We start from the raw sequence: 13,130 nt of genomic DNA on the forward strand, positions 1-13,130 counted from the left end.
TTAAATTACTTACAAAGAAGGAACTTTCAAAATCAAACTTGGCGCTACTTTTTTGAGAGTTTATACCTAATAAGTTACAAAATAGTGTGGGGTAATGTTCTCAAGAAATGAAAGAAGTGTTCAACAAATTATAACTCAGGGTGATATTGCTGGGGTCTCCCTTCCCAGGTTTATATAGCTGCCTCCTTGTGTGTTCGCCCTTGCTCGAAGTGTGCTTTTGTGCTCTGCCTTTTACCCCTGTGGGGAAGGGAAAGGGCTGTCAGGTGTGCATAGGTATTGTCAATTGCCTGACCCTTGTGTTGGGACATGTCAGGTAAACAGCTCTGGTGTTAGTCTGTTGTCTTTCACGGTGTAAAAAAGTTTGTGTCGAAATAGGGGAGGGGTAGAACTTTTGAATATCCTACGGGGTAGGATGGGGGAAAGGTGTTATAAGGAAGGTGGTACTGTGTCTCATTGGTTGGTGTCCCACTTCCACTCCCCGCGGACCCCTCATCCAGGTAATCCTCCCGCACTGGTCCACCCCCAGGAACTGGATCCAATAGCAATGGCTGTGTCCTGGCCACCTGGATGACAGATCCCCGAGGACTATGGGGTGAGACACTTTTCACACCATCCAGGTGGTGGATGATGCCATCCAAATCATGGATAAGGGCAACTCATGCCTCGTCCTTGATCTCTCGGCTACATTCGACACCGTCGACCACTGCATCCTTCTCCCCTCCTTGCTGACAGAATGTGATTCTCTGGCACTGTCCTTAATTGGTTTACCTCCTACTTTTCAGGCAGACGCCAGGCTGTCCAGATAAACCTGTTGCGTTCTAACCGACTCCAGGTCTGCTACGGAGTGCCCCAATGCTCCATCCTCCCACCAGTACTTTTTAACCTTTAAATGGACCCTCTGGGCACTCTTCTCAAAGATCCTTAATATAACCATCCACCACCACGCAGACGATACTTAGTTGTACATGATAGTAAATAGCGCATTCAACAGCATTCGTCTCTGTGATTACCTAGCCATCATCCAGTCCTGGATGTCAACTGTCTACCTCAAACTAAACCCATCCAAGACTGAATTCGTCCTCATCGGTCTGCCCACTAAAAAACAACTTGTCCAACAATGGCTCAATGACATGCGTCTAGGAGGATTTGATCCAGAACTCTGACTCCACAAAATCCTTAGGCTTCACCATTGACAGCAATGTGTCCTTCCCGAAACACACAGCTAAGAAGGTCCAAATAGCCAGGCTCACAATCTCTACCTTTTGAAAAATCAAACCCTTCCCCCTGCTGCTGCAGGTCTTCGGACCGTAGTGCATGCCCTTGTGATCTTGCACATCGGTGGGGAAATGCTCTCCTGTCAGGGCTCCCAACTGCCAAGCAGTCCACTACCCTGCAGCCCACTTAAATTTGACCGAATTACCCCCATCATGTTATGTTATTTGGTATTTATATAGCGCCTTATATAAAATTGGTACAACCTCAAAGCGCTGGTAGGTTCAGCGCCCTTGGGGACCGTGGTCCAGGTCAGTTGAGAGAATAAGGTGGCATAGGGTGCACCGAATGTGTGCAGTTGAAGTGTCTGCGCGATGTTAAATGCATCCTAGCATTAGGCGTGGTGGTATTTGATATCAGTAGAATGTGTGCAGTCAGGGCGATGGTCACCAGGACTGGGTTCTGGCTGCGTTATGCCTGTTTAGGATGCTTATGTGTGCAGCTAGGCTGGAATCGAGGGGGATTGCTGCGTTTTGCCAGTGTTGTGGTGTTCATGAGGCAATGTTCGTATGTGAGCAGCTAGGCCGAAATAGATCCAGCGGTGTAGCTGCATTCTAGTTGTGTGTTGGTTTAGAGAAGAGAGTGAGCCTAGCGATGAGAGTATGGGAGGAAGGTTTTTTTTCAAGCGGTCTCGCTTTTCCAGAATTAAGGTCCGCGATTGCTGCATTCAGAGTAAACTTTATAGTAATTTATTAGCTGTCTTCAGTGGCGTGGTTGCTCGGGTTTCTGAACATTGTTGTGGGCTGGCGTGGGGGTGTATGTGGTGTTTCATGAAGTTGGTGCAAGGGCGCAGGCCATGCGCAGGAGGGATGAATTGATGAATTACGGGGAGAGGCTAAGGTTCTTAAGTGGCCAGGAGTGAGGGGGGTAGGCGATGAGGGTTTGTTGATGTGGGTTATCCATCCTGGGGTACGTCATGGGCAGCACCTGGAGTCCGAGGTACCTGTGACAGTGAAAGCCATGGATGTGGTACCAGCATCTAGACTTGGGCTCAAGGACAGAGAGAAAGGGTAAAGGGGCAAAATGAATTGCAGGAATGAGGGGTGCAATAGCAGTGCCTAGATTTGGGACGCCTGGATAGAGAGAGAAGAGAGGGAACGACTCAGTGCAGGAAGAACCTTGGAAGTAGCAGTGGGGTTTAAACCAGGAGCACTTCCATAGTGAGGGAAAGCCAACGCAGGAATAACAGTAAATGCGGTGGCGTGTGATAAATTTCCCAAGCTGTAACCGCAGCCCTTAGATTTGAGATACCGGGATGGAGGGAGAAAGGCCTAACGTAGGGACAACAGATTTTAAGTGTGAGTTAATGCAGTGCTAACAATTTTCTAAGTGTGAGTCAATGCGATACTAGTAAGTTTAGCAGTTTGTGTGCGATGTAGGCTAGTAAATTCACAGTACTATCACAGTGGGCACTTCTAGGTTTGAGTCAATGCAATGCTAACAGTTCACAAAGTGTGAGTTGATGCGATGCTAACAGTTTACTAATTGTGCGACGTAGGCTAGTAAATTGACAGTACTATTCACAGAGGGCACTTTCTCGGTTTAAGTCAGTACAATGCTACCAATTCTCCAGCATGGGGTCTGGCATGGATTCACATGCTCATGAATATTCCCCGTCGTCAGGCTGGGAATCCTCGGTAAAGAAAAAACCAGTATCAGTTTCGTTTCTGATCTGTCTTTCGTAGTAATAACCAATCACTGGTCTCTGCGTCATACTGACCACAGCCAATGACTACCCTCTACCTAAGCCCCGCCTCTGGCAGCCATCTTCAGATTTTTACCGCACGTTCATGTGTTGGGATCCTCGTGCTATTGCTCTCGAGCGTTAGTGCTATTTTTTCACGTTTTTTCTCAAAAACTTCGTTTTTTTTCGGTCAAAAGAGCCTCAAGCTCCACCGACTCTCCATCCGATCAACGGGGACCCGTGTCGGATTCGTCTGCGCCCCTCAAGGGTGAAGATTTCGTCGAGCTATGCTTTTGGAGGACTCCAGAAGTTTTCTCGGGCCCGTCCCGGACATGGCCCAGGAGAAGGGAAGCTCGACGCCCGGAAAGCTGTTCAGGGTCTGCCCTGGATGCTAGCTGCAGAACGTCTTTAAGGAGGACGAACACTCCTTTTTGTCTTTACTGCTTACATGAGGACAAGACGCACGTGGAGAAGGACTGTGCGTTTTGCGGCAACATGTCGGAGCGGACCATGAAGGACCGCCATCAACGTCTCGCCAACTGGCTGGAAGGGAAGAGCCCGTCCGGCGAGAAGAAGAGGAAGAAATCCGAGCGGTCTTCTAAGACCTTTGAGGACGCCCCGGCGACGGAGGTCCAACACAAGGCCAAGCACCGCGAGTCCGCTGGCACCGGGAGCGCCGAACGGTCGGGCTCTACGGGCGCCAGGCAGGGCGCACCCTCCCCGGTACCATCAACCACGAGCCAACGCTCTGGGTCGGGTAAGAGGAAGGCCGAGCACCCGGCGAAGCTCTTGGAGAGGCCCCGGTCGAGCTCGAAGGCCCCATCGGAGGGGGAGCGAGGCAGTGTCCCCCCCCCTCAAGGATAAGGCGGTGAGCGCACCTAAGGTGGTGAAGGCCTTAATCCATCCGGCCAAGACCTGTATCGAGACTGTTGCGGCGGCCCTGGCTCAGACTGTGGAGGCTAACGCCAGTGGTGGCGACCTCAGGGCTCAGAGTCTCCCTGCCACCTCGGAGGGAGTCCTCTTTTATGCCCATCGATAGGACCCCCGTGAAATCTCCGGCAGAGAAGAAAAAGGGGGGGCAGGGTGCCGTCGTAGACTCGGCTTCGACCTCGGAGGAAGAGCTGATCGAGTTCTTAAGCCATGGCCTCGGCGTGGAAGAAGACCGGCCCGTCGGGATGGATCCCGACGCGGGTGACGACGACATCGCCGAGGGCGCCGACGGGGCCCCTGATCGCCCGTCGGATTCCCCTCTGCCAGCGCCGCAAGACAACTCGGCGGCCATTTTGTTGGCTATACAATCCTTATGCACGGAGATAAGGACGAGACTACCGTTGCCAGCGGAGGAACCACTCCCGTCGGGGGACCCAGAACCGGGACCTTCTGGCGTTCCTCCTCCCAAGAAAACTAGGATTCACCCTCCACCTCCTTTTCAGCCGTTGCGTCCCGTCCAGCCCTCCTCCCCGTCCACGACTCGAGGGGATGATACGGGGACTGACACGGCCGCGACGGGTACGGACGACGAGGTCTACGACGAGGATCTTCCGTCCTCACCTCCCACCAGGGCTTCTCCGCCCGACGAGATTGGATCGTTCCACTCCATGATCGCCAGGGCATCCGATCTTTTCCAACTCTGCCCTGAGGAGAAGAAAAAGGAATGATTCCTTTATCAACGGCGCGAGGCAAAGAGGAAGACGGTCCTCGCAGTGCCTCTACTGGGCGACATTTGGGATGAGGGCCTCGCCCTCCTCAAGAACCCTTCCACGACGCCAGCGAGAAGAGACCGGTATGAAAAGAAGTACCGGGTCCCGGACGCGGCCCCCCTGTGCCTCCGGGCGCAGCCTACCCCGGACTCCGTCGTCTCCGCGGCGGCCAGGAAGAAAGCGGGGGGGGGGTGCGGCCTCCACATTGACTTCCCCGCCGGACGGCGAGGGTAAGAAATTGGACTCTATGGGACGCAGGGTCATCTCGTCTGCAGCGACGACGATTAAGGCGGCCAACGCCTTGGCTATCGTGGCCCGCTACGACGGGGAGCTATGGTACAAACTGGCTCCTCTGCTGGACTTCCTACCGGACGACAAGAGGGCGGATGCCCTGGAGATCCTACAGGAAGGTGAGGTGGCGTCGGACCACGCCATCACTATTGCGACGGACATCGCCGATACGGGATTTCGCCAGTTGGGCAACGGCGTGTGCCTTAGGCGGCGTGGATGGCTCAAGGCTACGGACTTCCGTCAAGACGTACAGACCAGAGTCCTGGACATGCCGTTCGGTGGGAACAACCAGTTTGGGAAAACAGTGGACGATTCCCTTCAGGCCATTAAAGCGGACACAGAGACGGCCCGGGCCCTTGGGGTTCTGCAACAACGACAGCCGCCCTTTCGGAGCAGCGGAGGCAAGGGCGCCTCCAAAGGTTCCGGCGGCGGTTTCTCCACCTATCGTCAAGCGGCCCGCTCGTCGTCTCAGGAGGCCTATAGGGGACGAGGCAAGTCGGGCGGACCCCGCCGTCGTCGCCAAGGAGGTCAAGGCGGCAAAGCCTCGTCGAAACAGGATTGAACCGGCCGTGGGGTCGGGCGCCCACCGAAGCACCCCGGTGGGAGGCCGGCTGGCGAGCTTCGTCAGCGTGTGGGAGTCCATCTCCACCGACCGTTGGGTGTTGGACGCCTTAGCCCCGGGCCACGCGCTCGAGTTTCAAAGAAGGTGCCCGCGCGTCCCCCCGTGGCCAGGAAAGAGCTTCAAGTCCCGCAGCTTCTCCTGGAGGTAAAGGCGATGCTCAGGAAGGGCGCCATCGAACTCGTCCCAAAGAGGCTTCGGGGCTCCGGAGTCTACTCGAGATACTTCCTCGTGAAGAAGACGACGGGAGGATGGCGCCCCATCCTAGACCTGCGACGTCTGAACAAGTTCATCAAGGCTCAGAAGTTCCGGATGGTCACCCTCCAGCACGTCCTGGGTCAGCTGGAGGAAGGAGACTTCCTGTCGTCGTTGGATTTGGAGGATGCCTACTTCCATATTCCCATCCTAAGGGGGCACCGAAAATTTCTCAGGTTTGTGGTCCAAGGGCGTCACTACCAGTTCAAAGCCCTCCCCTTCGGACTACGGTCGGCACCCAGGGTTTTCACCAAGTGCGTTGCACCGGTGGCGGCGCAGCTGCGCCGAGAGGGGATCCACATCTACCCCTACCTGGACGACTGGCTCATCCGAGCCAAGACGAGGGAGCTCGCCGTGGACCACACGGCAAGGACCGTCCAGCTTCTCACGGACCTGGGATTCTCCGTGAACTACGCCAAATCCCACCTGGTACCCGCGCAAGACGCACTGTTTCTGGGAGCGAGACTCGACAGTGTCCCTTCTGGCCTCCCCGTCGGAGGAGAGCACCAGGGCCATCCTGGGCAAGGTACAACGGATGTTGGTGGCCGACGCGGCCAAGGTGAGGTCCATCAAGTCCCTCCTCGGAATGATGTCTTACTGCATCTACCTCATTCCCCTGTGCAGGCTCCGGATGCGCCCGTTGCAAGAGTTCCTGGACGCGCGCTGGATCCAAACGACGGGCAGCTTCGAGGAAAGGATCACACTCGACAAGAGTTTCCGACGAGCGATCCGGTGGTGGGGCACCCGCGCGCATCTGACGGCGGGCATGGACTTCCAGACCCCAGCCCACCAGGAGACAGTGACCACGGATGCCTCCCTGGAAGGGTGGGGAGCGCACACCGAAAATCTGCACGCAAGAGGCCTTTGGCTCCCGACGGAGAAATCACTACATATCAACGTCCTGGAGCTCCGTGCAGTGTTTTGGGCCCTCAGGTCCTTCCTTCCGTCCCTCAAGGGCAAGGTGGTGAGGATCTTCACCGACAACACCACCACCATGTTTTACATCAGGAAACAGGGCGGAACCAGGACCCCAGCACTGTCCAAGGAGGCGCAGGACCTGTGGCATTGGGCCGTCGCCCAAAGGATATTTCTGGTGCCGTTTCATCTGGCAGGGATAAAAAACACCATCGCCGACTCACTCAGCAGGGAGCTGCGCTCGTGCCACGAGTGGGAACTATGGCAGGATATAGTGGATCGCCTCTTCCGACGGTGGGGCACACCCCAGATCGACCTGTTCGCGACGGCGACGAACTCCAAGTGCCGGAGGTTCGCCAGCAGGTTTCCCCAGGCGAGGAGCATGGGCGATGCTTTCTCGTTCCCCTGGGAGGGCCTGTTCCTTTACGCGTTCCCTCCATTGCCACTGCTGATCCGGCTCATCAACCAGCTCAAGAGGTCGCGGTGCAGGATGATCCTCGTCGCACCTGCGTGGCCGAGGCAGATATGGTTCCCGGACCTTCTGGACTTGTCAGCGTCCCCGTCAATCAAGCTGCCGGTGGACGCGGATCTACTCTCCAGGGAAGGAGGCGCCATCCTCCACCACGACCCGAAATCGCTGAACTTGCAGGCCTGGCTCCTGCAGCGCTAGAGTTTGGAGGATACGACATACCGGCCGACTGCAGAGAGGTTCTTGCAAAGGCCAGGGCATCCTCGACTCTGAAATGCTACGGACACAAATGGAAGAGGTTCTCTGTCTGGTGCCACGCACAGAAGATTAACCCTCTACGGATTACGGCTCCCCAAGTACTGCCGTACCTGCTGACGCTGGCCAAAGCTGGACTGGCACACGCGTCCATCAAGATTCATCTTGCTGCGATCTCCCGATACACCAGAACCACGGGGCGGACGTCCTTGTGGTCTCATCGTCTGGTGAAAGAGTTCATGAAGGGACTGTTCAGATCGTTTCCGCCGGTGAAGGCTCCGGCCCCGGCGTGGGAGCTCAACGTGGTGCTGACCAAGCTCATGGGACCTCCGTTCGAGCCTCTGCACTCGGCCCCGTTGAAGTTTCTGTCGTGGAAAACAGCGTTTCTTGTGGCCATCACCTCCGCACGACGAGTGGGAGAGATCCAGGCCCTTTCCTGCAAGGCACCGTACTTGACTTTTCACGACACGAGGGTAGTGCTCAGGACGCACCCCTCCTTCATGCCCAAGGTGCCGTCGGACTTCCACCTCAACGAACCCTTGGTGTTGCCTGTGTTCTTCCCGTCGCCTTCGTCGCCGGCTGAGAGGACTTTGCACTCGCTGGATGTGGCTAGAGCGCTAAAGTTCTACGTGGACCGCACGAAGTGTTTTCGGAAGACGTCACAACTCTTTGTGAATTTTGGACCTGTCAATCAGGGGAAGGCACTCTCGAAGGCTTCCATTTCCAGATGGCTTTCCGGCTGTATCATGTACTGTCATCGGTTGGCAAACCGACCGCTGCCTGGCCGTCCGAGAGCCCATTCCACCAGAGCGATCGCAGCTACCACGGCGTTCCTTTCTGGTGTGCCCCTGCTGGACATCTGCAGGGCTGCTACGTGGAGGTCGACGCACACCTTCACGAAATTCTACTGCGTCGATCGGGATTCCAGGGAGGAGTCCAGGGTCGGCCAAGCAGTGCTGCGCAACCTGTTCGCCTGAGGTGAGCCTGGTGAGGAGGTAAGATGCTTAATGTTGAGTTTGATGTAATGCTTAATTGCTTAATGTTGAGCCTTTGCCACCTCCCATGGTTGTGCATGTGTGAACTGCTATGTATTCTTTATTCATGAGCATGTGAATCCATGCCAGACCCCATGCTGGAGAAGGAACAAGTTACTTACCTGTAACTGTTGTTCTCCAGCATGGGTCTGGCATGGATTCACATGCGAACCCTCCCGCCTACCCCTCTGCGGCTCTTCACTTGGTCATACTGCCACTTCACGTGCTTCCAAATCTGAAGATGGCTGCCAGAGGCGGGGCTTAGGTAGAGGGCAGTCATTGGCTGTGGTCAGTATGACGCAGAGACCAGTGATTGGTTATTACTACGAAAGACAGATCAGAAACAAAACTGATACTGGTTTTTTCTTTACCGAGGATTCCCAGCCTGACGACGGGGAATATTCATGAGCATGTGAATCCATGCCAGACCCATGCTGGAGAACAACAGTTACAGGTAAGTGTGGGTCAATGCGATGCTAGTAATTTTAAGCAGTTTTCGAAGTGTGCGTCGCAGACTAATATGGTTTGGGTCAGTACAATGCTAACAATTTTCTAAGTGTGACTCAATGCAACGCGGACAAGTTTCTAATTGTGCGATGCAGGCCAGTTAATTCACAGTGGGCACTTGCAGTGGGATTCATCATATAACAACAAAGATGGACGCTTCTCCTAGAATTGAGAGTACATTTATAGTGGGACAATGCTAATAATGAGAATTCACTAAGAGGGTGATGCAGGTAGCATTCACAGTTCTATCTTCATAATCACAGTTCCGTCCCAGTGTGGCACCCTCTAGATGTGACTCAAGGCAAAAACTAACAGTTCCCAAAGGTGCGACGCAGGCCATTGCCCACAGCACCGCTCCAGTGTGGCTCTGTCAATAAGTAAGCAGACCTCATCCTTTGTGGAGCTGGTAGTAAACTGGCAAACTAAGTTCTTAGGTAAGGTAGGGTGGCAGGGCTTTCTGGAGTAGAGTGATTGCTTTACTCCCCACCCATGCCACACTTACCTTGGTAGATGCTGCTGGTTGACGTCTGGCCTCTGGCTCCCCCTGCTGACACCTGCAGACACACCCTGGAGCCCCTACTGTAGGAGCCGCCTTTTGCCTTGGGGCCCTTAGCCGCAAGGACTGCCGGGCAGAGGGCTGCCCTGGATGGGCTCTTTAAGAGGGGCCTACGCGAAGGTGCTGGGCGGGATGGGAGGCGGGTGGAGGAGGGGACCAGGGAGAGGGGATTGGAGGGACAAACGTTTGAGTGGACAAAGGGAAAAGTAAAAAGGCAAGCAAACAGGGAAGCGGGTTGGGGGAGGGTCGGCCTTGCACATGGCAACTGAGTGCCGCGAAACGTGGAAAAGGGCCCCCTTAGGGGGTCGGAAGAGCAGCACCGTACTTGCCCTGTGGGCAGGGACCACGTCGGCCAAAATGGAGATGGCCAGCAATGGGGTCTCAGGACCTGGCAGGTGTTTTAGCAGGGCCTACAGGCCAATGCGTAGATGCTGGGAGGGATGGGAGGCGGGTGGAGGGGGATCATAGCAGCATAACACTTACCCTGTGCACAGGGACCACGCCGGCCGAAATGGAGATGGGCAGCAATGGGGTCTCAGGCGCGAACTACATTGGCTTCCACTCCAAGACAGGATACTATTAAAGACTGCATGCATCATCTACAAAGCAGTCACGAGTAGTACATCAGCATACCTGGTGGCTAAGATCCACATATCTGGTGGCACACGCTCCACGTATAGCGAATCGACCAACTGCCATAAATCGCAACTCATCCGCAAACAATCCTTCTCTTGTCACGCACCCACCCTCTGGAACTCGATCCCGGTGTCTGCTCGAAATGCTCCCACAATTTTCCAGTTTTGCAAATCTCTCAAAACATGGCTCTTTCAACAACACCTGACCAAGGACTTATTCCAATGGATGCACATACCACACATAAATAATAAAAGCATGTTTGTGCGAGCACGGGAGTGTGTGCATGAGAAATGAAGTACTCAGTCAGTGTTTGTGTAGTGCTGGAGGTACTGTGTAGTCTTACTGGTATGTCCAGTTCTGGGGACGATATGCATGCATTGCAGTGCTAGAGACCATGCTTGTGTGTATGTGTATGCTGCCTTAGTTTGAATGGATGCTTCACGAAAGATAATTTCCCCATTGAATTAGGCTGGGAAAGTCTCCATTCCAACATGGCTGCTCTGTTTGTAATACCCCTGCAGGCTGTAATCATTCAATTTTTTTATGTGTTTTTTTACTCAGTAGCGCATGATATCCCAAAACATTGGGACAAGATGGGTGCAAACACAGTCAAGCTGGTGCAGTTATTGCCAAAATCAAAAGAATACCAGGATGTACAAGTCTTGTTTATGAAGACATGCCGTCTAGCAATACAGAAGGTAAAGTCTTAATATGTCAATGCGTTGTCGGATGTGAGACCATTTCTACTTTTAAGCCATCTGCAAATTGACTTTGAATTATTTTGCCAACTTGGATCCTTATGCTGCTTATTTGAATTTTTAACTTGTATCCATTTAACCTATGAGATTTGATTTTGTTATTGCAGGTCATGAATAGTGAAGGCCACATGACACTTGACGTACCAAAAACATGTTCCAGTATAACGTTTTACCAATGTTGCTCATTTGACATGCAAATGATTCAATCTGAATACAAATGCCAAATTTGAATATTTTCAAGTAAAGCTGAAAAAGGGTCCTTTTTTCTTTTTAGCTTTGTGTACCTGCAAAAAAACACTTTGAGGATGCATTTGTCAAAATAGTTTACTTCGATATTTGAGCTTTGTGGAATAAAGCTAGATTTAACTTTGAACTATTGTATGTCACTGCAGGAAAGATTTTTAATGCTCCCATCACATATTGTATAAATATAGGTGTGCTGTGAATTGAGCAGCGTACAATCCATGACATACCCCTGGAACCTATGTGCAACAATACCTACTGACTTTAGCAAGTTTCAGCAACCACAGAGATGCATATTTACATATGTGCATTCTTACCTATTGGCTTTGACATGTATTGGTAGCAGACACAAATAATATACACAAAAACGTATCTACACCCTTTACAGTTACATTTGTCGTTGATCAAAAAAGCATGCTCCCCAGCAATTGACAACGGATGTGCTGATTTAAAGCCTTACAAGTTCCTGTGTTTAAAATATATATATTTTCTAGGTCAACTTCACAGAGCATTGAGAACTATGAATGGGTTCATTTTTATCTACTACTGCTTACAAATAATTTTGTGAAACCATACCTCCGTGCTCAGTGCCAAAATTAGTGTATGCTGAATGAATGCTATAAACGATCATTTATTATGAAAATGGGAACACACAGAATTTGAAAACCTGGCAACATGGTTTAGTCACATACTGTTCTTTTAAAATGTTTCCTTGCACATGGAAATAAGAGTGTTTAGATGTTCACAGTCGGGACGGCTTTGTAAATTGTAACTGTTAGGTTAAATAATTTAAATTTTAAAATGATCTAAGCAAACATGGATCTGAAAAATTCACCATCTTGAAAATGTGATGCCATTAAAGACATGTCTAATCATGCAATGTCAGTCATATGAAGCAGATGCTAACTGGCTGTAACTAATTAATGGGTGTACGTGTTATAATATGAACGTTATTATGTGAACAATTTGCAAAACAAAGGTTTGTTGAGTGAGCAGCAGAGCTACCGTTCAGTGCAATTTATCAGGACTGCAACAGGAGGGCACTGGTTTTGGGAGGCGTTTCCAAAATGGAATGCAAACATTTTGAAATGTAATTTTATCTCATTGGTAAACAGAATGGACAGAGCAGTTGATCCAAGCTAGTGATGAGAAGAATCACACCCACAAGCCAACATATTCTGACGTGGATCAGAGAAACTTAATTATTGTGCTCGATTTGAATGACCAAATCTTTCACAAAACCTTAAATACATCAATGTTTCACCAAAGAGAAAAAAGGAATAACTTTCTTTTTAAAACTCAAGTATTTTAAGAGGATTACAATAGTGAATAGTTCAATCAATACCTATTAAAGCAATTCATGAAACATGTATCATAGAACATGAATCACATACAACCTCCTTAAGAAGCTCATTCAAGTATTCAACCATAGCTAAGATCAAGGACAATTTAGAAGCGTTCAGTAGAATTAAGTTCTGGATTAAAGATCTGTACGATTTAAAAAATGTTCCAAACTGATGTTGTCTTTGAGATAACCCACTTGGACAGTTAGTCATTAGATGTTCCAAGTTCTACAACGTATTAGTCTGCTTACAAAATCTGGATATTCTTAGTTGTTTGAATACCCAGCCGAGGTCCAAGCACTTCATACTCAGAAATAACTAATGTCGAAATCTCAAAACCGGAGTACGAAGCTTGTGACATGGATGACATTTTAAGTTTTCTAGCGAACACATTACCCCTTAACACTTTTCCCCCTTTCACTTCAGAGACATTGTAGAAAGTGAGGGTTAGATTAAGTTTACAGACACAGGAGTAAAGACGTATTTGATTTTGGACATCCTGACATTGACGGCCTTTGTATTTTTAGTTGAGGTAGGGGGGGGGGCCCTCATAGAGCTAGGTCTAGATGGCCCTTTTTTCAAACCTCACATGT

At 51.2% G+C, this 13,130-nt stretch overlaps 1 protein-coding gene across 3 annotated transcripts in view; it reads left to right on the forward strand.

Moving 5' to 3' along the window:
• The window catches only part of LOC138489065 (protein mono-ADP-ribosyltransferase PARP14-like), a 1,946,959-nt gene that overhangs the window by 1,785,279 nt on the left and 148,550 nt on the right, over positions 1–13,130 (forward strand). For 2 of the 3 annotated variants that reach the window (XM_069616628.1, XM_069616630.1), the window contains exon 16: positions 10,755–10,891. In XM_069616628.1, the coding sequence (XP_069472729.1) occupies positions 10,755–10,891 (137 nt within the window). The remainder of the gene's footprint in view (positions 1–10,754; positions 10,892–13,130) is intronic. The other variant, XM_069616629.1, reaches the window with a different exon arrangement.

Source organism: Ambystoma mexicanum, chromosome 9 (genome assembly GCF_040938575.1).
Source record: "Ambystoma mexicanum isolate Mex_15411 chromosome 9, UKY_AmexF1_1, whole genome shotgun sequence".
NCBI classification, from domain to species: Eukaryota; Metazoa; Chordata; class Amphibia; order Caudata; family Ambystomatidae; genus Ambystoma; species Ambystoma mexicanum.